Here is a 22,511-nt window from a genome sequence, read left to right as displayed (position 1 = left end):
CAAACTTCAGTCCTGGCTGACCCATTTGTGAAAGACTTGGGCCAAAAAAAAAAAAAAAAGTTAATGAAGGTGGGAATAAGTGGGCACAGTAAAGTGGGAGTAGTAGCCATCGTGTGCAAGTATGGGGTTAGGGTTAGCTTAGGATGGAAATTCATGAGGATGAAGCACATTGGATGGGGGAGCAAAGGGGAAGATTTTACACACCTTCAATTTAAAGAAAAACAAAACTTGGTTATTTTCGAAGTTTAATGTGCACTTCAATAAGATGCATTACAAAATGACCACAACCCAAGCTGTACATTTCAATAAGTAAAATACATTTGCTCTGATACATTGACAATAGAATTGACATACAGAATTGATTTAAAAAAAAAAAAAAAATCACAAATTTGGCGATGCATTTGAGCAAACAATGTAATTTCTTCGTACTCTCAGGTGCGCCGTCACCCGAGGGTTCACATACGATTACGCCATTTCATTTCACCGTGCTGATAAATATAAATAAGTTACAATCACCGGATCAAAGGCATACATCAAAAATTAGATGGCAAAACATTCCACACTCCACCGGGCGGATTTATCAAGAACTTTGTGGAGAAAATCTTGAAGAATGAAAAAAAAAATTTTTTTATATAAAAAAAACAATTATAAAAAAAATAAAATCCGACTGACCCCCAGCTTTTTAACAATATCACAAATTTGTATCAAGTAACCAGACAATTAAATTCTTTATTTATATCAGCACGGTTTGGCAAAGCTGTAACACGTTTCTGCCCAACAAATCTATTCGCACCGCAAGCATAATGTGGACATGAGGAGAATCTTCTTCACTCATACTTTCTCGTCGGACGCCTTGACCAACGAAACTTGTTTTTTCAAGAGGTCTGTGCTGTTGGGAGAATGCAGAAATGGAGAATGAAACTGCGTTTGCCAAAAAAAACATTACTCTGCCGTAGAAAACCTCGAGCATCCAAGAATATTAACACCCTATCCTAACCTACCCCTCCCCCCCCCCCCCCCCTTGACATTCTCAAAATGGTTTCACCATGGGGGAAGTGGAAGCACCCTCTCCGGTGCAAGATGATCCACCAGCAGAGAGTTGACCCTTTTATGGTGGAAAACACAAACTAGTGCCAAATAAACCTTGGATGGTGGAGCGTGGTGCTAATTTAACTCTTTGGTGCAAGATGAACTGGACGTGCCATGATACTGAAAGATAACCCATCGTGATAGATGAACCTTTTGCAGCGGATGAGTAGCCAACTACTTGTGTGTAAACTTTATGGCGAAACCACAAGATTAACGTTCATGCCAAGTTACACCGTGCAGGCGAAGAATGTGGAGCCATCCGACATCTTTCCATCCTCTTCTTGCAAACACTGCTTTTTCTTTCATCCTTCCCCACTAATTCACCTCAATCTCCCACCCTGAAACCCCCACCTCAAATTAACATGTACACTGGTATTTATCAGACTATTTCAAAAGCAAGTCGAGCAACATTCTGTCCAATGGTGTGATAAACACAGGGAAGTCATGGAAAACTTAAATGAGGAAAAGTTGGACCAAATAGAATGAGTTAAAGAATTGGAAAGCCAAATGAACTCCAACATTTAAGTATATCTGTCCACTAGGAAGAGTACCGTCCCAAGTGACGGGAAAACCTAGCACAAGATCCCCCTCCCTCTCTCCTCCACACAACCCTGACTCCTCTTCGTTCCCCAGTCCCCACTATCCCTCCCCCAATGTCCTCTCCCTCCCCAATCCTCTCTCTTCCCCACTCAACTTCACGTGTTCGAACAGAATACGTAACCATGCCAATGGTTTTTTTTTTATACCAAATAAATCGATGATTACTTTTCCAACAGTAAATAATCGGGTTATGGTACAGGGCAGGAGTTAGAGTTCAAAACCGCAAGCAGACGTTTTTGGGAGCGAAATACATTGCCAGTGAAAGAAGATGTCGTAGTGTGCGGACATTCAAAGAAACTCAGAAAGAGAAAGAACAGAACATGCAATGACGTTCACAGAAGCAACAAAAGTTGATACAAAAAGTAGAATCCAAATCCAAAAATATCACTCCTGGGGGCCCTGGCCAGTAATAAAATCAAAATAAAAAAAATCAGCTTTTAATAAGCCGAGGATACAACCATGACGGGTTTGCAAAACTCTGCAAAACAGAGGATTATACACACAAAGTTATGGATGACATCCGATTAAATATTTGCAATGAGGGAATGGGACGAAATGGGATTCTAAATATGAATGGTCAAAACGTTGGGCGAGATTTATTTGGTGCGCTTCAGGCGTAAATGCGAAATGCACAAACTTACTTTGTTTAAGCACAGCCTCGATTGCTTCAGAAATAATAATAAAAAGAATGTGGGTGATGTACAAGCACAGACACATTAATTTCCTATTTTTTTTTTTTTAATGTGTAAGTGTAAGTGTAAGTAAAGTTTAAGTAAAATATAGCTTGTATATAATATTATATGCATATACAGTCACGTGAAAAAGTAAGTACACCCCATGTAAAGTTTTGACTTTTTCAACATATTTCAACATACAGCTATTTGATCTTCATTTCAACAATATTGAGAGATAAAGGTGATATAATATAACAAATATCATGAAACATTTACATTTTGTAGTCCATTGTATAATTTAAATAAACATAAATGCAAATTTCGCATGTGGAAAAAGTAAGTACACCCTTGGCTCTAATAGGTGGTATTGCCCCCTTTGGCAGAAACAACCTCAAGTAGGCATTTCTTATAACTGTCTACCAGTCTGTGACATCGACTGGGAGAAATTTTTGCCTACTCCTCCATGCAGAATTCTTTCAGCTGTGCGATGTTTGAGGGGTTTCTTGCATGCCCAGCTCGTTTCAAATCCCCCCCACAACATCTCGATGGGATTTAGATCCGGGCTTTGACTTGGCCATTCCAGAACCCTCCATTTCTTTCTTTTCAGCCATTCCTTGGTGGATTTACTGGTATGTTTAGGGTCATTGTCATGTTGCAAGTTCCACCTTCGGTTGAGCTTCAACTCTCCGACAGATGGCCTCACATTATCCTCAAGCACCCTCTGGTACAATGAAGAATTCATAGTGGATTATATGATGGTGAGCTGCCCAGGCCCTGATGCAGCAAAGCTGCCCCAAACCATAATATTTCCACCACCATGCTTTACAGTTCGTATCAGCTTCTTGTGGTCAAATGCTGTCTTTGGTTTTCGCCAAACATGTCTTCTGGTACTGTGGCCAAATAGCTCTACCTTTGACATCTGTCCAGAGCACATTGTTCTAGAAGTGCTGGTCTTTGCCTAGGTGTTCATTGGCAAACTTTAGTCTTGCCCTGATGTTCTTTCTGGACAGCAAAGGTTTCCTCCTGGCACACCTACCATGAAGATCAAATTTGTGCAGCCTCTTTCTAATGGTAGACTCATGCACTTTGACATCAACAGTGGCAAGAGCTAGCTGTCGGTCCCGTGATGACATTCTGGGGTTCTTAGAGACTTCTTTCAGCATCTTGCTGTCTGCACTCGAGCTGAACTTGCTGGGGCGGCCTGGCCTGAACAAGTTGGCAGTTGTTTGGAATCTTCTCCACTTGTAGATGATCTTCCGGAAAGTCGAATGATCGACTTCAAATTGTTTGGAGATCTTTTTTAATCCCTTCCCAGACTCGTGGACATCCATAACCTTCTTTCTGAAGGCCTCAGAGAGCTCTTTTGATCTAGGCATGGTGACGCCGCACACTTCAACAACAAAGAGCAAACCAAACTAAATGTCTGAGGTTTAAATAAGACAGGTTCCTCCAAGATCCTCTCTATCGATGTTCTAATCATTTGCACCTGAGCTGGTGCACCTGATTCTAATTTTAGGTATTTGAAGTAGTGATAAATGTCGGGGTGTACTTACTTTTTCCACATTCGAAATTTGCATTTTTCTTTATTTAAATTATACAATGGACTACAAAATGTAAATATTTCATGATATTTGTTATATTATGTCACCTTTATCCATCAATATTGTTGAAATGAAGATCAAATAGCTGTATGTTGAAATATGTTGAAAAAGTCAAAACTTTACATGGGGTGTACATACTTTTTCACGTGACTATTATTTATGCATCTTACTATAATTCACCAAATGTCCATCCGTCGTCCGTTCGAAGGTACCGCAAAAACGGCTCAACCGATCACAACGATATTTTGGGTGGGTATTCCTGGGACCCCTGGGAGCAAAATAGGCTATATTGTTTTTCCAAGTTTTCCAAGTTTTCCAATTTTCCAGTTTTTCCAAAAACGATGGAATAATATTTACCGATATGAACAGTGATGTGGCTTTTATTGAAATTCTACAAATACCGTTTAGATTTTGATGACAATTATGAACCTGCCGCGAATGCGGAAGTGGACAGATGATGGCAATGCGCGGGTTTGATAATATCCAAATACAACCGTCATTCAATCGTAATGTTAAATCGTTAAGCGTTAATCGTGTTAATCGTTTTGTTAAAGTATCAATTGATGATTGAAATTGAGTGAATACAATTACGATTTTAAATTCGTAATTGTATTCACCCAACCGTACAGAACTTCAGATCAGGATTTAAATATTTGTTTATGTCACAAATGTTGTTAAAATTTTATTTTTTATATTAATGTTATTTCATTATATTCATTGGAGTTATGCTGTTTAGAATGAAAAAAGACATATCGAGTTCAAGTGAATGACGAAATGCCGTGACGGTTTCTACTTTCTAAACGTGAATTCACGGATCGCCATATGCAGATTCGCCATTGACTGGGTATGGAACAAACGTACCCGTTTGTTCGCCAGCGGGTACGTTTTTCATGGAAGTCCTTCAGGAACTTGCTGTCCATGTCTGACATGCAACTGAAGGTGCTACAGGAATGTGGAATTTATTGGTTTCATGCTTTAGCATTCACCGTTTCTGTATTGTCTGTTTGGTTCCGGCCTCCCAACCGTGCATAGCACGGGTACCTCACTAGTATATATAATAAGTGTTTTATAGCTTGGATTGACTCAAATTCCAATGGGCCATAAAGTAATTATGCTATAGACCGGAAGGCTTGAAGCCTGAGGCCTACACACACTGTTTGCCTCAGAACGCCTGTGACGCCGATGGACTGAAACCTTTCGACATTTGATGATACTTTTAATAGTCGCTGTTGGTCTTTTCACACTGATGAGAAAGTTATAGGGAACTCATGGCGAATGTGAATATAACACTTGTTTGGGGTAGTTTTACCTCTGGTCCCACGGAGCACATTGTTTAATTATAAAGCAGCTTTTACGAAATAGTTTTTTCCTGAACTATTTCCCGATTTCACTATAATTATTTCGGCCATGAGTTCCGATCATAAATGTTTTTGTTTTTTTGGAATATCAGCATCTAATAAGCCTACAAGATAATCTTGCCAGGGGCCAACCACAGTGCACGTAGCCTCGCACAGCCAATCAGCTTAACAAGGAATGGACAAACGCACAGACATCCTTGTCTTCACACACACACACACTACCTCTCCATTGTTTCACAAAGAGGAGAAGTAGCAATTTGCTGCGTGTTGGGCTTATGGAAGAAGAAATTCATCCACCAGTGGCCGGAATCTACAGTTGGGAGTGCTGTGTGAGGAATGGGAGGAGGTAGAGATAAAAGATATACCCTTGTACACATGAATCCACCTTAGAATAAAATACTTAACAGTGTTGTACTCATGTAGGATCAATGCCCACCCAGTGAAAAATAAGCAAATAGAGATAAAGCTAGGGAAGCTTTTGGTTTAAACACTTTTACTACAACAACAAGTGAAAGGGTGGCACAAAAGTAGAGCATGTGCTGTTCGGAGGGGGTAGTACTGAGTAGAACATGTGCTGCTCAGAGGGGTAGTACCACGTAGAGCATGTTCTACTCAGATGTGTAGTATGCGGTAGGGTATGTGGTGCTAAGAGAAGAAAAAGCTCCATGTTAAGTTATGTGAAGGGGTCTAATCTTCAAGGATATTCATATTATCTTGTTTGTGTCTGCATGTTAAGACACAGGCAGGTCTGAGCCAAGATGCTTTCTTTCCCACTTTTGACAATGATGTGCAATCTCCCCCACTCCCCTCCCCCCACAACAGCGGTTTGAGAATAAAATAGAATCCAACAAACAAAGTCGACTGTTCAGAATTTTGAACTGAATGGCTCAGTGTTTTGGCACCTGGACAGTTGATCAACTTCCATCTTTTAACAATCAGCTTATGGTGTACATTCTTTATCATTGCACAATTGCAAATCCACGATAGTTTATATGCAATAAAATGTGCTGAAACAAGCAATAAAACAAGTCATATATACCAGGGTGTGGGTGGTGACATTCCCATGCGGGGTCAGGGGCACCAGTGGAGTTGTTGGACGATATGCTGGAGACAGAGCTAAGACGACCTAATGAGGAGAATGACGAGTGATTGGGAAGAAAGAGGAAAAAACGACAGTCAGATAGCAACAAGCAGTGAGAATGGAATGTTGACAAGCCATGCACTTGGCACCATTATCATTATTATTATTAACCTGTGTACCCCAGCACCCAACTAGGATATGACATCCTTGTGATTCACAGAGACGAAATGTGACATCACCCTATAGGCACCCATTTTGCAAAATATTCACTGGCACAAGAGAGGAGAACATTGGGGCAGCGACACGGACAACCAGAAATGGTGTGTGTGTGTGTGTGTGTGTGTGTGTGTGTGTGTGTGTGTGTGTGTGTGTGTGTGTGTGTGTGTGTGTGTGTGTGTGTGTGTGTGTGTGTGTGTGTGTGTGTGTGTGTGTGTGTGTGTGTGTGCATGCGTTGTTGGTTGTTATTTCCATATGCGGGTTTCAGAAGGTGGAACGGAGCCCTCCCAGGTCTCAAAGTATCCATCTTCATGTGTGTTTGGATAGACAAGTGTATGCACTTATGTGTGTCAAGTTGCTGATGTTGGCTGGTATCTCCATACATGGATGACATTCAGGAGATGGAACAGAGACCAACTCTGTCTCAAAATATCCACCTCCATTCCTTAATACCATCCACCGCTATATTGTGTGTGCGTCTATGACGTCCTTCATCCACTCCTCTGCTTGGCCTGGGATCAACGTAGTCCCTCTATGCTTAACCATGTGAGCACCATCAGCAAAAACTAGAGGAAAGGAAACCTCGTGCACTTCAAATGGAGCAAGAAAATAACCAAGCGGAAAATGAAGAGCTGGACAAGGGCCACAGACAATGGTGGATTATAATGGGGGAAAATGTGTCATTTTCCCCCAGCCCCAGATATTGTCCGGACCAAAAGAAATTGAGTGAATAAAATGATTTTATGCAGTTTCTCTTCACAAATGAAAATAGCTCTGGACACAGGCCATGGTCCAAACTTGGCAATCTGTTCTGTTCTGCATCGGAGATTGCAGACCTCGCCAGTGTCTTCAGTGGTTTTTAAGGCTTTTCTGTTGAAACAAATATGGCGGCCGAACCACGTGACCAATGTCTTCTTTTTTTTCTTTTTTTCCTCACCACCAATGTATGCCAACACGACGCTCAAGAAATTTCATCTTGATCTGATGAAGTTTTGTACTTGTAGAATTATGACATCATAGCCGGCGAAGCCGGTGTTGTGAATGAACGCGTACGTATTATGTTGAAAAACCACATTTTGCTGGATCCTTTGAGAATTCCAAGCTTTGACGCACCAAATCACTCAATGGAGGCCGCCATCTTGCGGATGCGGAAGTATGCACAAAAATTGCGAAAAAGTTCAATAGGAGTTTGTTTCACCCGTCTTTTTTTGATTCACAATCTTATGCACCTCTAATCTGTAATTAAAATACTTTAAGACCAACCTCGTTCCCTGGGCCCGCATGGGCCCTGGTTATCTTCAACGAAAATCATCACCAAACACTGGAACCAATGAGATTCGAGCATTTGAAAAAATATTTCAAAAACCAAATCGCTCCACGGAGGCCGCAATCTTGCGGATGCGGAAGTTTGCATAAAAAATTGAGAAAAGTTCAATAGGAGTTTGTTTCACCCGTCTTTTTTTGATTCACAATCTTATGCACCTCTAATTTGTAATTAAAATACTTTAAGACCAACCAAATCTTCTTCAACGAAAATCGTCACCAAACACCAGAACCAATGAGATTTGAGCATTTGAAAAAATATTTCAAAAAAGCTTATTATTTCTCATTTCTTATTTCAAAAAAGCTTATTTCGGAGGCTGAAAACGGCATCAAATATTCTAAAATTGACGAAGAATTATTTTATAGAAATCTCGCGGCCATCGGGGATAGTTTTTCACGGCCGGAAATATCCGAAGTTGAGACGGAATTCACCAAATTAATCAAGAAGGAAATTTTATAAATTTTAATCTCATCCAGAATGCAAATGGTGTCATTTTGAACTAGGTACGGTACCTACTACACCTACCTAACCTACTGATGCCATAGTGATGGGTAAAATAGTGGCAAGAGGCTTTGGCTTCACCGGCTCAGTGCGGCTTTGCAGTCGGGTACTAGTAATAGAGGCACCTATGACATTCCACATGGAGAGTTATTTACAATGAGCCATGTCTCAATTTTTTTTCTATGCAGTGCTTTTGGAGGTTATAGAGGCACAAACTATTTCGGTTTTTCCAAGATGGCGGCCGGACCACGTGAATGATGCCATCATTTTTTTTTCTCCACCAATTTATCCCTAGATAACGCTCCAGAAATTTCATCTCTATTGGATTAAGTTTTGTACTTGTCTAATTATGACATCATAATGGAGGCACCTATGACATCATCATTATCATATTTTATTCCCCATGGAGAGTTATTTACATTGATCCATGTCTCAATTTTTTTCTATTCAGCGCTTTCGGATATATAGAGGTGCAAATCTTTTCGGTTTTTCCAAGATGGCGCCCGCACCACGTGACCTATGACATCATTATTATTAAAATATTCTACAGTGGAGGTGCATCTATGGTGAAAATTTCCTGTCATTCGGACCAACGGTTGCAGAGAAAATCATATTTATTCTGTGCGGACAAGCAAACAAATAGACAGAGACAGACAAACAAACGGACTCAAATGCAATACCCTCTCCTCTGGCGAGGGTAAATATCTATAAATCAAAGGTTCACATAACTGGGATGCAGGTGTAAAACTAAAAAACAAAATGCCTACCGGTACTTCAAAGGAGCTAAGAAAGCTCTAAACCAAACTACCACAGCAGAAGCCTTTGAGTGAAAGTTTTCTCAGCTAGTGTAGGTACGATTCATCCATGATAATTCTGATGTACAGTACTGTACTGTGATTTCAAAATTTAAGTGCACAAAACCAAGTTTATAAATTAAAACACTAATTCACAAGTTATATTATAACTTATAAGATTGAAAAAAAAAATAGATCCAAGGAGAACGCGCGAGTAAGGAGGAAGAAGAGGTTCAGCAACGTCCAGAATGATAAAAGAGCGGCCTGCAAGTGTCTCGTCTGGAGCGGACGTTCTGAGAGCTTCGAGAGGAGTGAGAATGGTAATATGCATCTAATGGGAACTTTAAAATGGTAAGAATGGTAAGATGAGGAACTTTAAAAAAATAATAATAATAATAATAATAATCGGAGTGGCACTTGGGAAAGCAGACGAGCACACTCAAAGCTGACATTTTTTTTGTGTGTGTACCAAACCATTTCTGCTGGTACTCATTAGAGAACGTAATAAAACAAGTACAAAAAGTTTTAATTAAAACAAAAGCCACGTCGATGTTACACAATGCCTAGATGCAGCTGTGCCTATAACGTCGATGTTATAGGCACAGGACATTCCTATTGATTCGATTACTTGATGTTATTTTTGTGCAAAGTGAAAATATATCTCGGCAATTTCCCGTGTGTGGCGACGAATTTTTAATATATCTCGGCATTTTCCCGTCTGTTATTTCAGGCGGTGTATGACTGACCATGCCGCGATTTAAAAAATATATATCTCGGCAATTTCCCGTATGTGGCGACACGTGAACGAAGCTATGCTCCTCTCTCCACATTATTGTGACGACGTATAAATTAAATATTTCATCGTGACGATTGTCATCAAATGGACGAATTTTTAATATATCTCGGCATTTTCCCGTCTGTTATTTCGGGCGGTGTATGACTGACCATGCCGCGATTTAAAAAAAAAAATCTCAATGGACTTGAAGTTACAGGCCTTTGAGAATTCATTTCGTTCTATAAAGGGCAACTTTCATCGGATTTTCTTCGTTTTTTTTCAACCGAGTCTAAAACTATGTTAGCGACTGTGAAAAACGAAATGATATATCGAATTTGATTTGAAATAAAACTGTGTGAGAGAGGAAGACACCACGGACCTACAAAACAGGCCTCAAAGCTATGCGAGTTAATAAAATGGTGGATATTTGTTTATATGAAGCCTCTCCCACAATGGGTGGAGCTATGGTTCCCAGAATGGGTGGAGCTTTGAGGTTTTGTCTTCTCTGCAAGAACAAGAAGAAGAAGAACAACAACAGCAGAGGGCACTCTATTAGCAGCGTCTGCGACGCGGCTAAAAAAGAAGAAGCTATTATCATGATTACCGGTACTTTTGCTTTTTGTTTCAGAAAAAAAAACTGAGAAAATGAAAAAAAGGTCCAAATGAGGCGCTTCGTACGGTGTGTGTTTGAAGTTGTGCTTTGTATGGTATGTACATCCCCATGCGCACATCCCCCACATAGCATGGAGGATGTACACACCACTGGGTGTTGTTTTTTATATCCCTTTACAGTGTTCGTCTTATTGTCCATTATATATTGTTTCAATATTATTCTTAGTAATGAGTTTTGTTTGAGTTTTCTGATGTTTTTTTGTTTTTTTTTACAAATCAGATGGTTCATGATTGTATTTCAATTAATTTGCTATATTGTAAAACAGGAATGTCTGTCTGTCCGTCTGTCCCCAAACTACTCCCTCAGTTTTGGGGCTAGCCCCACCAAACCTTCTGTGGAACGTTTTGGGGTCCCAGCGGATGTTGTAAGATAGGTAGGAAGTTACAAGGTTGCTCAATAAAATTATGATTTTGAAATTGACTCGATACTGACCTGCTCCCCAATCCGGAAGTGAACACATGGCCATTATGAGCTGGTTCGATAATAATATCTCAATACAATCATGATTCAACACAGTATTTTGTTATAGTATCAATTTATGATTGGAATGATGTCGTTTGGAATGAAATTATAGAGATTGAGGTTAAATATGAATGAGGAAATGACGTGAAGGTTTCTACTTTCTAACTGACATTCACGAATTCGCCATATGCCATTCACCATTGACTGGGAAAAGAACCATTCCGACTGGGTGGGGTTTTTTTCCCCCTAGTCATTCACGAACCTGCTGTCAATGTCTGATGTTTGACTGAAGGTGGCACAGGAATGGGGAATTTATTGATTTCATGGATGAGCATTCACAGTTTCCGCATTGTTTTTTTGCTTTTGGCTTCCCACCCGTTCACCTCTAGTTATTTATGTGTGTACATATATACATACATATATACATATATATATATATATATATATATATATATATATATATATATATATATATATATATATATATATATAATAAAATTAATGAGGAAAATGAAACAAACTTACTTACTTAACTCTAAATCTAAATAAGCCAGAGAGACGAGAAATTCTTTACTCAACCTCAGACAACCTGTGCTCCAGGAGTGGACCTTATGGTCAGCCCAAAAATATTACTTACCCCTGGACCTGGCAAGGCTTAATCTGGCACTGGCCACAAAAAATACACAGGATATTGAAACAAAAGTAAGACAATATGTGTGACAGTCCTATAGTACAATTAATGATAGACAGGTGGGTATAGCACAGAATAATGCCAGGAAAGGAATAAAAGCGTCCTCCGCAAACGAGTAACTAAGATGAAGAGTGACCACGCATGAGCTTGCAGCACAATTATTCACTTAATAAATAATTACATTAAATACAGAATTATAACAAACCATTATAATGCATCGTTTGGACTCAATGTCGACTCACGTCTGTAGTAGTCGTTCTTGGCCTGGAGGGATCCGATCGCTGGAATTGCCGACATTTTATTTATTCAACTTCTTCCAACCTATGAACAGGACAAAGGAAGCATGAGCACAAAAATACACGAATATATATATCATTTCTGTGAATGCTCGATTAAAATGTCATAACTAGAGAATAACACTTTACGCGAATGTAACCCTGTACCTGGACATACCTGTTTTAACTTTGAATTGATGGCACTTGCTGTGGACACGCAGATCGATCAGAGACTGAAAAGCGAAGACGGGGCTGTGGTTCCCATAGCCTGGAGTGGTGATGATGGAAGAGTTGCTGATTCTTCCTCGATAACAAAATGGTCACCTTCACGTTGTGTTTCGCCCTTCAAGAAACTGCACTTCCTTTATATGCACGATGTGACGTCACTACCACGCTCCTACTTTGGGAGAAGCGTTAATGCGTTATTCAAAAGACACGCCTACTTGGGCAAACGTCCAATCAGAATCTCCCCCAACACTCACAGGCCCCCACGGCCCACTGTCGTCTCTTCCGACTCTAAGGGTCTTCAACGCAGGATGCCATTGGGCCCATCAAGCCTGCGCAATGGTTGCCAACCTGTGGTGTGTTGGTGGAACATTGTTTAAATGCTGAGCGTCAAGCAAGGAAGAAGCACGTAGCATTTTAAAGACTTTTTGGAAAGACTCGGTTGGGTGTTCGAACCGACGACCTCCCACCCCAGAGTGAACGCTCCAACCATGGCTGTTTATCAGTTTGGGAACGATCAGGATCAGGAGGAAGGATTCTCCCTTCATTGCATTGACATCGTACGGAACTGGTCATGGGTTCCACAAGAATGCAGTGTATTCTTTGTAACATGTTTATATTATATTAAAAACACAACGTATTCTTTTAATAATCGAACCTTGTTTAGTTGTGATATATATATATATATATATATATATATATATTATTGTTAATTGTGTGGTTCAACACAAAGCAGCAGAAGCCATTTCCCAAAGGACGGTGTGCTCCGGGGTGCGGCGCCCCTTTGTGCCCTGCAGCACCTGAGACAGGTTTCTTTTATCAGTGATTAAGGTAAATAAAGCACATGTTTGCATTTTTAGGTCAAAGGTCTTTCTTGCATACAGGGAGGGGCAATGACCAAAGTGCTTGTTGATCTCGATTTCACCTTTGACACACTAATTCTGCACTCGGCCCCACTTTTACAAACTACTTCAAATTACACAGCAATAAACCATCCCCCATCCAAGGGGTCCGATATTCTGGGATTTGGGGGGAGGGGGGGTGCGTTTTCGATACCACGTGACCTAAATTTAGCACCCTCTCGTGGAGTGGTGGCTTTGCGGTCACACTGACACTTGGGTGCAACCGGATAACCTCGTTAATATGATTTATTTCAAACACGTTTAATTCCCTTCTCTGAAACCAAGATTAGGGCGTCTATTTATTAAATAAGCAAAAATTATTTGATCACCCCGTCCACCTCCCCCTTTTACCATGAGATCCCACAAACATACTCTTTATCTAAATTAACATTTGCTATGTCTCTCTCTCCAACCTTTCCCCATATACTCCCATCCACCCTACCCCCTCCTATCCACTTAATCCCTCTCTGATCATCCATCATTTTACAAATTAATACAACTTTCTCCCTCGTCTGTACGTAATACATGGTACATGCTCCACCGACATGGTACATCCACAGACATGGTACAACCACAGATATGGTACAACCACTAACATGGTACATCCACCGACAAGGTACAGACACAGACATGGTACTGAAGGAGCTGTGCTCCTACGCGAGTTAAAAGGATTGACGCGACAAAAGGCGGGAATTCATCCGAGTTTCTTTATTCCACAAAACCAAACTCGGGTACTCTGAAAAGCCCGTTTATCGGGCGGCAATATATACATGCAATCAAACGCGGCGAGAGTGGGCGTGCCCGGGCGACCCGGGCGAGCCCGGGAAAGGCAAGTCTGGACATGCCCGGGAAAGGCGAGACTGAGCGTCTCCGGGCGGCCCGGGCGAGCCCGGGAAAGGCAAGTCTGGACATGCCCGGGAAAGGCGAGACTGAGCATCTCCGGGCGGTCTGGGCGAGCCCGGGAAAGGCGAGTCCGGACATGCCCGGGAAAGGCGAGACTGAGCGTCTCCGGGCAGCCCGGGCGAGCCCGGGAAAGGCAAGTCTGGGCATGCCCGGGAAAGGTGAGACTGAGCGTCTCCGGGCGGTCTGGGCGAGCCCGGTACAGCGATCGCTCCCCGGTTGCGTCCCCGGCAGGTGCAAGACGATTGTGTATGTTCAGCGGCAACCACTACACGCGCCCCCCCAGAATCGACTTGCACCGGCAGGGTCAATTTAAGGGGGGTCCGGATGACCCGGCCGAAGCGACCCCTGGAGGGTCGTGGGGGGGGGTCCGGTGTGGTGGTGGGTGGTCGAGCGGGGGGAACCGTGGACGGGGGGCAGCCTCGCAGCGGAGGAAGGGCCAACCATGGTGGTTGGTCGACGTCCACGTGCGCCGGCTTGAGGCGGTCCACCGAAATCTGGTCCGACCTGCCACCGACGTCGATGACGAAAGACTTGTCGTCCCGTCGCAGGACCCGGAAGGGTCCGTCGTACGGCGGCCGGAGTGGCCCCCGGTGTGCGTCATGACGCACAAAAACGTACTCCGCTGTGTGAAGCGCTGGGGGGACGTAGGACTGGGGGCCACCGTGGCGGGACGTTGGCACGGGGGCAAACCTCCGGGCGGTCTCCTGGAGGTCTGAGCGCTGGCGAGCCGTAGACCAGGGACTGGTAGCGTCGGGCACGAACTCGCCAGGGACGCGTAGCGGCTGGCCGTAGACGAGCTCAGCGGTGGATGCCTGGAGGTCCTCCTTGGGGGCCGTGCGGAGGCCCAAAAGGACCCACGGCAGCCGGTTGGCCCAGCCGCCGTCGCGGAGGTTGGCCCGGAGCGCGGCCTTCAAAGAGCGGTGGAATCGCTCGCACAGGCCGTTGGCCTGGGGGTGGTAGGCCGTGGTTCGGTGCAGCTGGACCCCGAGCCCCCGTGCGACCACGGCCCAGAGCTCCGAGGTGAACTGGGGGCCGCGGTCGGACGAGATGTCCGAAGGGGCGCCGAACCGGGCGACCCAGGTGGCGATGAACGCCTGCGCGACGTCTGCCGCCGTCGTCGCCGCCAAAGGCACGGCCTCCGGCCAACGGGTGGTGCGGTCCACCATGGTGAGGACACAGGTGAAACCCCGCGAGGGGGGCAGAGGTCCCACCAGGTCCACGTGAACATGGTCGAACCGACGTTCCGGCACCGTAAACGGGGCCAAGGGGGCCTGGGTGTGTCGGTGCACCTTTGCGCGCTGGCACGCGAGGCACGTCCTGGTCCAGCCGCGGACAGCCTTCCGGAGGCCATGCCAGACAAACTTGTCGGCGACCAACCGCTGGGAGGCCCTCGTGCCCGGGTGGGACAGGCCGTGGATGGCGTCAAAAACCTGGCGCTGCCAGCCTGCGGGCACGATGGGGCGAGGCCGCCCGAGGAAGACGTCGCAAACGAGGGCCGTGCCCACGCCGTCGAAGGACACCTCGGTGACGCGGAAGCGCGTGACGGCGGTCCGCAGGGCCTGGACCCCGGGGTCGGCGGCCTGGTCCGCCGCCATCCGGGCATAGTCGATGCCAAGGTGGACTGCGTGGGCGACGGCCCGGGAAAGGCAATCGGCCACCGGGTTGTCCTTTCCCGCGACGTGCCGGATGTCCGTCGTGTACTCGGATACGGCCGCGAGGTGACGCTGTTGCCGGGCCAACCACGGCTCGGCGACCTTGCCCATCGCGAAAACCAGCGGCTTGTGGTCGACGTAGGCCGTGAACGCACGGCCCTCGAGCAGATGGCGGAAGTGCCTGACCGCCAGGTGAAGCCCAAGCAACTCGCGGTCGAAGGTGCTGTAACAACGTTCGGGCGGGCAAAGCTGCCGGCTGAAGAACGCCAGCGGTTGCCAAGCTCCATGCACCCATTGCTCGTACACCGCGCCCACCGCATAGTCCGAGGCATCGGAGGTGAGGGCGATCGGTGCATCGAGCGCCGGGTGCGCGAGCATGGTGGCGTTGGCCAAGGCGAGCTTCGCGCCCGAGAACGCCGCATCCATCTGCTCGGTCCAGGTAACGTCACCTTTGCCCGGCTTCCCTCGAAGGGCCTCGTGTAAGGGTCGCAGGAGCTGGGCGATGCGGGGCAGGAACCGATGGTAAAAGTTTACCATGCCCAGGAACTCCTGGAGCCCCTTGATCGTGCGGGGGCGCGGAAACCCCTTCACCGCCTCCACCTTGGCCGGTAGAGGGACGGCCCCGTGCCTGGTGACGCGGTGCCCCAAAAAGTCGATTTCAGCGACACCGAAACGGCACTTGGCGGGGTTCACGATCAGGCCGTGCTGGCCCAGACGTTCGAAGAGCGTGCGGAGATGGTGAAGGTGCTCTTCGCGGGACGCGCTGGCGACGAGGATGTCGTCCAGGTATACGTACAAAAAATCCAAGCCGCGCAAGACGCAGCCCATGAGGCGCTGGAACGCCTGAGCCGCATTTTTCAAACCGAAGGGCATCTGAAGAAATTCGAAAAGACAGAATGGCGTGATGACAGCCATCTTCGGGATGTCCTCCGGCCTGACAGGGACCTGATGACAGCCATCTTCGGGATGTCCTCCGGCCTGACAGGGACCTGATGGTAGCCGCGTACGAGGTCCACCTTTGAAAAGAAGGACATATTCGCCAAGCGGGCGGAAAAGTCCTGAATGTGGGGGACGGGGTAGCGGTCGGGGGTGGTGGCGTCGTTGAGGCGCCGATAGTCCCCGCACGGTCGCCATCCCCCGCCGGGCTTGGGCACGATGTGGAGCGGGGACGCCCACGCGCTCTTGGTGCGCCGCACGATGCCGAGCCGCTCCAGCGTAGCGAACTCCGCTTTAGCTACGGCGAGCTTCGTCGGCTCGAGGCGGCGTGCCCGGGCGTAGACCGGTGGCCCAGCGGTGGGGATGTGGTGTTCCACCCCGTGCTTGACGGTCCCCGCCGAGAAGGTCGGCCACGTGAGGGCTGGAAAACCCGCGAGGAGGCGGGCGAATTCGTCCGCTGCCGGAAGCGTACAGATGAATCTGGCCGGAACGGAACCGCTCAGCAAGCCGCTCGGCGAGCCGCTCGATGAGCCGCTCTGTGAGCTGCTCAACGAGCCGGGCAGCGCACACGCGAGCGAGCTGAACGTCTCAGCCTGGACAAGCCTTCTGCGCTTTACATTGACCAGTAATCCATTAGCACATAAGAAGTCCGCGCCGAGCAGTGCCATGGGCACGTCGGCCATAACGAACGACCAACGGAAAACCTGCCCTCCGAACCGCAGGGAGAGACAGCGTTTTCCGTACGTGCGTATAGGCGTACCATTGGCTGCAAGCAGCGCGGGACCTCAGCCCGCGGTGTGCCTGTCGGACGTACCGGCAGGAACGACACTCACCTGCGCTCCCATATCGCACAGGTAACGGTGCCCGGACAAGGTGTCCATTATGTACAGCAGGCTGTTGGAATTGCCGACGCTCACCATTGCCACCGAGCGCCGGCTCGCCCGTTTCCCGACCTGCCGAATGAGCACGGCGGGCGATACTGCCGAGCCTCGTGGCCGAACTTGGTGTGGAAGGAACACCAGGCGGGCAGCTGCGGCGTCGGAGGCCGCGGTTTTCTTCGCGGCGGCGGCGGTGGTGGTGGGCGGGGCGTGACGGCGGACACGAGGTGCGGTGCATCGTGGGAAGCTTCGGGAGCCTCGGGAGCGGCAACCGCGCCAAGACTCGCCTGCATGTCCAAAGCCGCGTAGTATTTGTCGGCCTCAGCAGCGAGCGCACGGGGTTCCATTAAAGCGGAACCAGCCAAAGTGAGGCGGACTCGTGCTGGCAGCTGGCGTCGAAACAACGCCCGGAATAGAGCGTTCGGGGTTTTGTCGCCCATGAGCGCCAGCATATGGTCCATACGGACCGACGGTCGCGTGTCCCTGATCTCGGGGAGGTCCAAAGGCGATCGGCCCGTGCGTCCACCGTAAGGCCAAACGTGGCGAGGAGGAGACGCTTGACCGCTTCGTACTTGCCGTCGGCAGGTGGATCCCTTAGGACCGATACGACGCGGGTGGCCGTGCCGGGCCCGAGGGCGGCGACCACGTGGCAATACATGGTCTCGTCCACCGTGATGCCTCGAAGTCGGAACTGAGCTTCCGCCTGCAGGAACCAAACTTCGGCTTGTGATTCCCAGAATTCGGGGAGCTTGATGGAGACCGCGTTGGTAGCCATTGTTGCGGCGGTTTCGCGGAGTCAGCGACGGCTGACTCGAATGTCGGAGGTCACCAATGAAGCATGCGGTGCTACTCGCGTGACTTGCTACCAAGGAGGAAGCGGACAACGCGGTAAGTTTATAGTTCTTTATTCCAAAGAGGTCACTGTAGCACTGGCGCGCTCCGGGCTGCGCGCCCGGTGTATATCCTGAGGCCACGCCTACCCCTCGGGCATGGCCGCCGCCCACTTGGTGCGCGGAATGATGTCACCATGCCAGTGGGCTTTCGTGTCCGCCACATGGGCACCTTTATTGAAAAGCTAACTTTTGATGGAAATACTGATGCTGTGTACAAGAAATCAATGCAAAGATTGTATCTTCTCAGGAAGTTGAATTCATTTGGTGTTCGCTCTCGTGTGATGCGGATGTTAACAAATTCCTTACTGATCAGTGTTTTGTCATTTAATTTGATTTACAGGTACAATTATCTTAATGTGCGGAATAAGTCACGATTGGGAAAGGTCATTACACTGGCATTTAAAGTAGGTGGGCCTTCAACTAGTCTGGAGTCTGTACTTGCGAGCATTGAAAAGGAAGGCGGTGCAGGTGTGTACCGATGAAAGTCATTTCCTGAACGGACTTTTTGAAAAACTGTTAGGTAGATGAAGAACAACATTTTCAAAAAGTCATTTGTACCACTAGTGGGGTCACCTGTGGGAATCCCACGGGCATGGAGGTGTATCGTTGCGATCGGTTCAGCCGTTTTTGCGGTACCTGGGGACAGACGGATGGACATTTGGTGAATTATAGTAAGATGTGCAATTCAAATACTAAATTCAAATTCAAATTCCTAGCCATTTTGCTGTTTAGTCCATCTTCCACATTTATTTCATATCATTTTATTTTGTTTTCTTATTCCCTTTGTGGTTTTTTTTTTTTGTGATTGTTAACTTACGGTCTCACCGAAGAATAATTTCCCTGAATGGGACAATAAAGATTTATTATCTTTCAGATCCACGTTTTACATTTTAAACTCCGTGCTACATGTCAATGTCACATGTCCATGTACAAACTCTTTCCATCCAGTTTAACATTTTTAGTATTAATTACTAATCACCTCCGCACAGTAAATAAATCCATATTACTAATTATGAGGCTGCTGGCTGTGTAAATCTCTTATCTTATCGAAATGTTTTATGAATATTCGAACAGCCGAGGTTATGCATTCTGTTATCCGGAGAGATCGCCCATGATAGACCCAAGGGATGGAAGGGTTATTAAATTGTTGGACAGATATTTGGTGATGATGTATTTCTGTGCCGTGGGCTGTAAGAGCCCGAACTAGCGACGGCCAGGATCACGTGTCAAGTTAGTTCTTTAACTTCCTTGACCAAACTCTGTTTTACTTTCGACATCTTCGATTGGAATCCCCACTTTCCTATAATTTGGCGATGCACTGCACACAATTTGGCGATGCATTGTACACAATTTGGCGATGCATTGTACACAATTTGGTGATGCACTGTACACAATTTGGAGATGCATTGTACACAATTTGGTGATGCACTGTACACAATTTGGCGATGCATTGTACACAATTTGGCGATGCATTGTACACAATTTGGTGATGCACTGTACACAATTTGGCGATGCATTGTACACAATTTGGTGATGCACTGTACACAATTTGGCGATGCATTGTACACAATTTGGCGATGCACTGTACTCAATTTGGTTATGCACTGTACACAATTTGGCGATGCATTGTACACAATTTGGTGATGCACTGTATCAATTTGGTTATGCACTGTACACAATTTGGCGATGCATTGTACACAATTTGGCGATGCACTGTACACAATTTGGCGATGCATTGTAGACAATTTGGCGATGCACTGTACACAATTTGGCGACGCACTGTATACAATTTCGCGATGCATTGTACACAATTTGGCGATGCACTGTACACAATTTGGTGATGCATTGTACACAATTTGGCGATGCATTGTACACAATTTGGTGATGCACTGTACACAATTTGGCGATGCATTGTACACAATTTGGCGATGCATTGTACACAATTTGGTGATGCACTGTACACAATTTGGCGATGCATTGTACACAATTTGGCGATGCATTGTACACAATTTGGTGATGCACTGTACACAATTTGGCGATGCATTGTACACAATTTGGTGATGCACTGTACACAATTTGGCGATGCATTGTACACAATTTGGCGATGCACTGTACTCAATTTGGTTATGCACTGTACACAATTTGGCGATGCATTGTACACAATTTGGTGATGCACTGTATCAATTTGGTTATGCACTGTACACAATTTGGCGATGCATTGTACACAATTTGGCGATGCACTGTACACAATTTGGCGATGCATTGTAGACAATTTGGCGATGCACTGTACACAATTTGGCGACGCACTGTATACAATTTCGCGATGCATTGTACACAATTTGGCGATGCACTGTACACAATTTGGTGATGCATTGTACACAATTTGGCGATGCATTGTACACAATTTGGTGATGCACTGTACACAATTTGGCGATGCATTGTACACAATTTGGCGATGCATTGTACACAATTTGGTGATGCACTGTACACAATTTGGCGATGCATTGTACACAATTTGGTGATGCACTGTACACAATTTCGCGATGCATTGTACACAATTTGGCGATGCATTGTACACAATTTGGTGATGCACTGTACACAATTTGGTGATGCATTGTACACAATTTGGTGATGCACTGTACACAATTTGGCGATGCATTGTACACAATTTGGCGATGCATTGCACACAATTTGGCGATGCACTGTACACAATTTGGCGATGCATTGTACACAATTTGGCGATGCATTGCACACAATTTGGCGATGCATTGTACACAATTTGGCGATGCATTGTACACAATTTGGTGATGCACTGTACACAATTTGGTGATGCATTGTACACAATTTGGTGATGCACTGTACACAATTTGGTGATGCATTGTACACAATTTGGCGATGCATTGTACACAATTTGGTGATGCACTGTGCACAACTTGGTGATGCATTGTACACAATTTGGTGATGCATTGTACACAATTTGGCGATGCATTGTACACAATTTGGCGATGCATTATACACAATTTGGCGATGCATTGTACACAATTTGGTGATGCACTGTACACAATTTGGTGATGCATTGTACACAATTTGGTGATGCATTGTACACAATTTGGTGATGCATTGTACACAATTTGGCGATGCACTGTACACAATTTGGTGATGCATTGTACACAATTTGGCAATGCATTGTACACAATTTGGCGATGCACTGTACACAATTTGGCGATGCATCGTAGACAATTTGGGGATGCATTGTACACAATTTGGCGATGTATTGTACACAATTTGGCGATGCATTGTACACAATTTGGCGATGCATTGTACACAATTTGGCGATGCATTGTACACAATTTGGCAATGCATTGTACACAATTTGGCGATGCACTGTACACAATTTGGCGATGCATTGTACACAATTTGGCGATGCACTGCACACAATTTGGCGATGCATTGTACACAATTTGGCGATGCATTGTACACAATTTGGTGATGCACTGTACACAATTTGGAGATGCATTGTACACAATTTGGTGATGCACTGTACACAATTTGGCGATGCATTGTACACAATTTGGCGATGCATTGTACACAATTTGGTGATGCACTGTACACAATTTGGCGATGCATTGTACACAATTTGGTGATGCACTGTACACAATTTGGCGATGCATTGTACACAATTTGGCGATGCACTGTACTCAATTTGGTTATGCACTGTACACAATTTGGCGATGCATTGTACACAATTTGGTGATGCACTGTATCAATTTGGTTATGCACTGTACACAATTTGGCGATGCATTGTACACAATTTGGCGATGCACTGTACACAATTTGGCGATGCATTGTAGACAATTTGGCGATGCACTGTACACAATTTGGCGACGCACTGTATACAATTTCGCGATGCATTGTACACAATTTGGCGATGCACTGTACACAATTTGGTGATGCATTGTACACAATTTGGCGATGCATTGTACACAATTTGGTGATGCACTGTACACA

The 22,511-nt window shown here is 45.6% G+C and overlaps 1 protein-coding gene and 1 long non-coding RNA gene across 2 annotated transcripts in view; one reads left to right on the top strand and one right to left on the bottom strand.

The window, feature by feature from the left end:
• LCMT2 (leucine carboxyl methyltransferase 2) overlaps positions 1–11,047 on the top strand; it is a 93,221-nt gene extending 82,174 nt beyond the window's left edge. The window contains exon 14 of the mRNA XM_068120928.2: positions 10,993–11,047. Coding sequence (XP_067977029.2) covers positions 10,993–11,004 — 12 coding nt within the window. The 3' untranslated portion in view covers positions 11,005–11,047. The remainder of the gene's footprint in view (positions 1–10,992) is intronic.
• Positions 229–12,935, bottom strand: LOC137430227 (uncharacterized). The gene is made up of 5 exons (XR_010985016.2): positions 12,293–12,935; positions 12,082–12,160; positions 6,362–6,448; positions 5,545–5,647; positions 229–889 (listed from the first exon to the last, which is right to left on the bottom strand). It is a non-coding gene; the product is annotated as an uncharacterized LOC137430227 (long non-coding RNA).
• Positions 12,936–22,511: the final 9,576 nt, after the last annotated feature.

This window comes from Myxine glutinosa, chromosome 6 (assembly GCF_964187855.1).
Source record: "Myxine glutinosa chromosome 6, kmMyxGlut1.1, whole genome shotgun sequence".
Classification (NCBI taxonomy): Eukaryota; Metazoa; Chordata; class Myxini; order Myxiniformes; family Myxinidae; genus Myxine; species Myxine glutinosa.
This window is presented reverse-complemented; position numbering and strand designations above follow the sequence as displayed.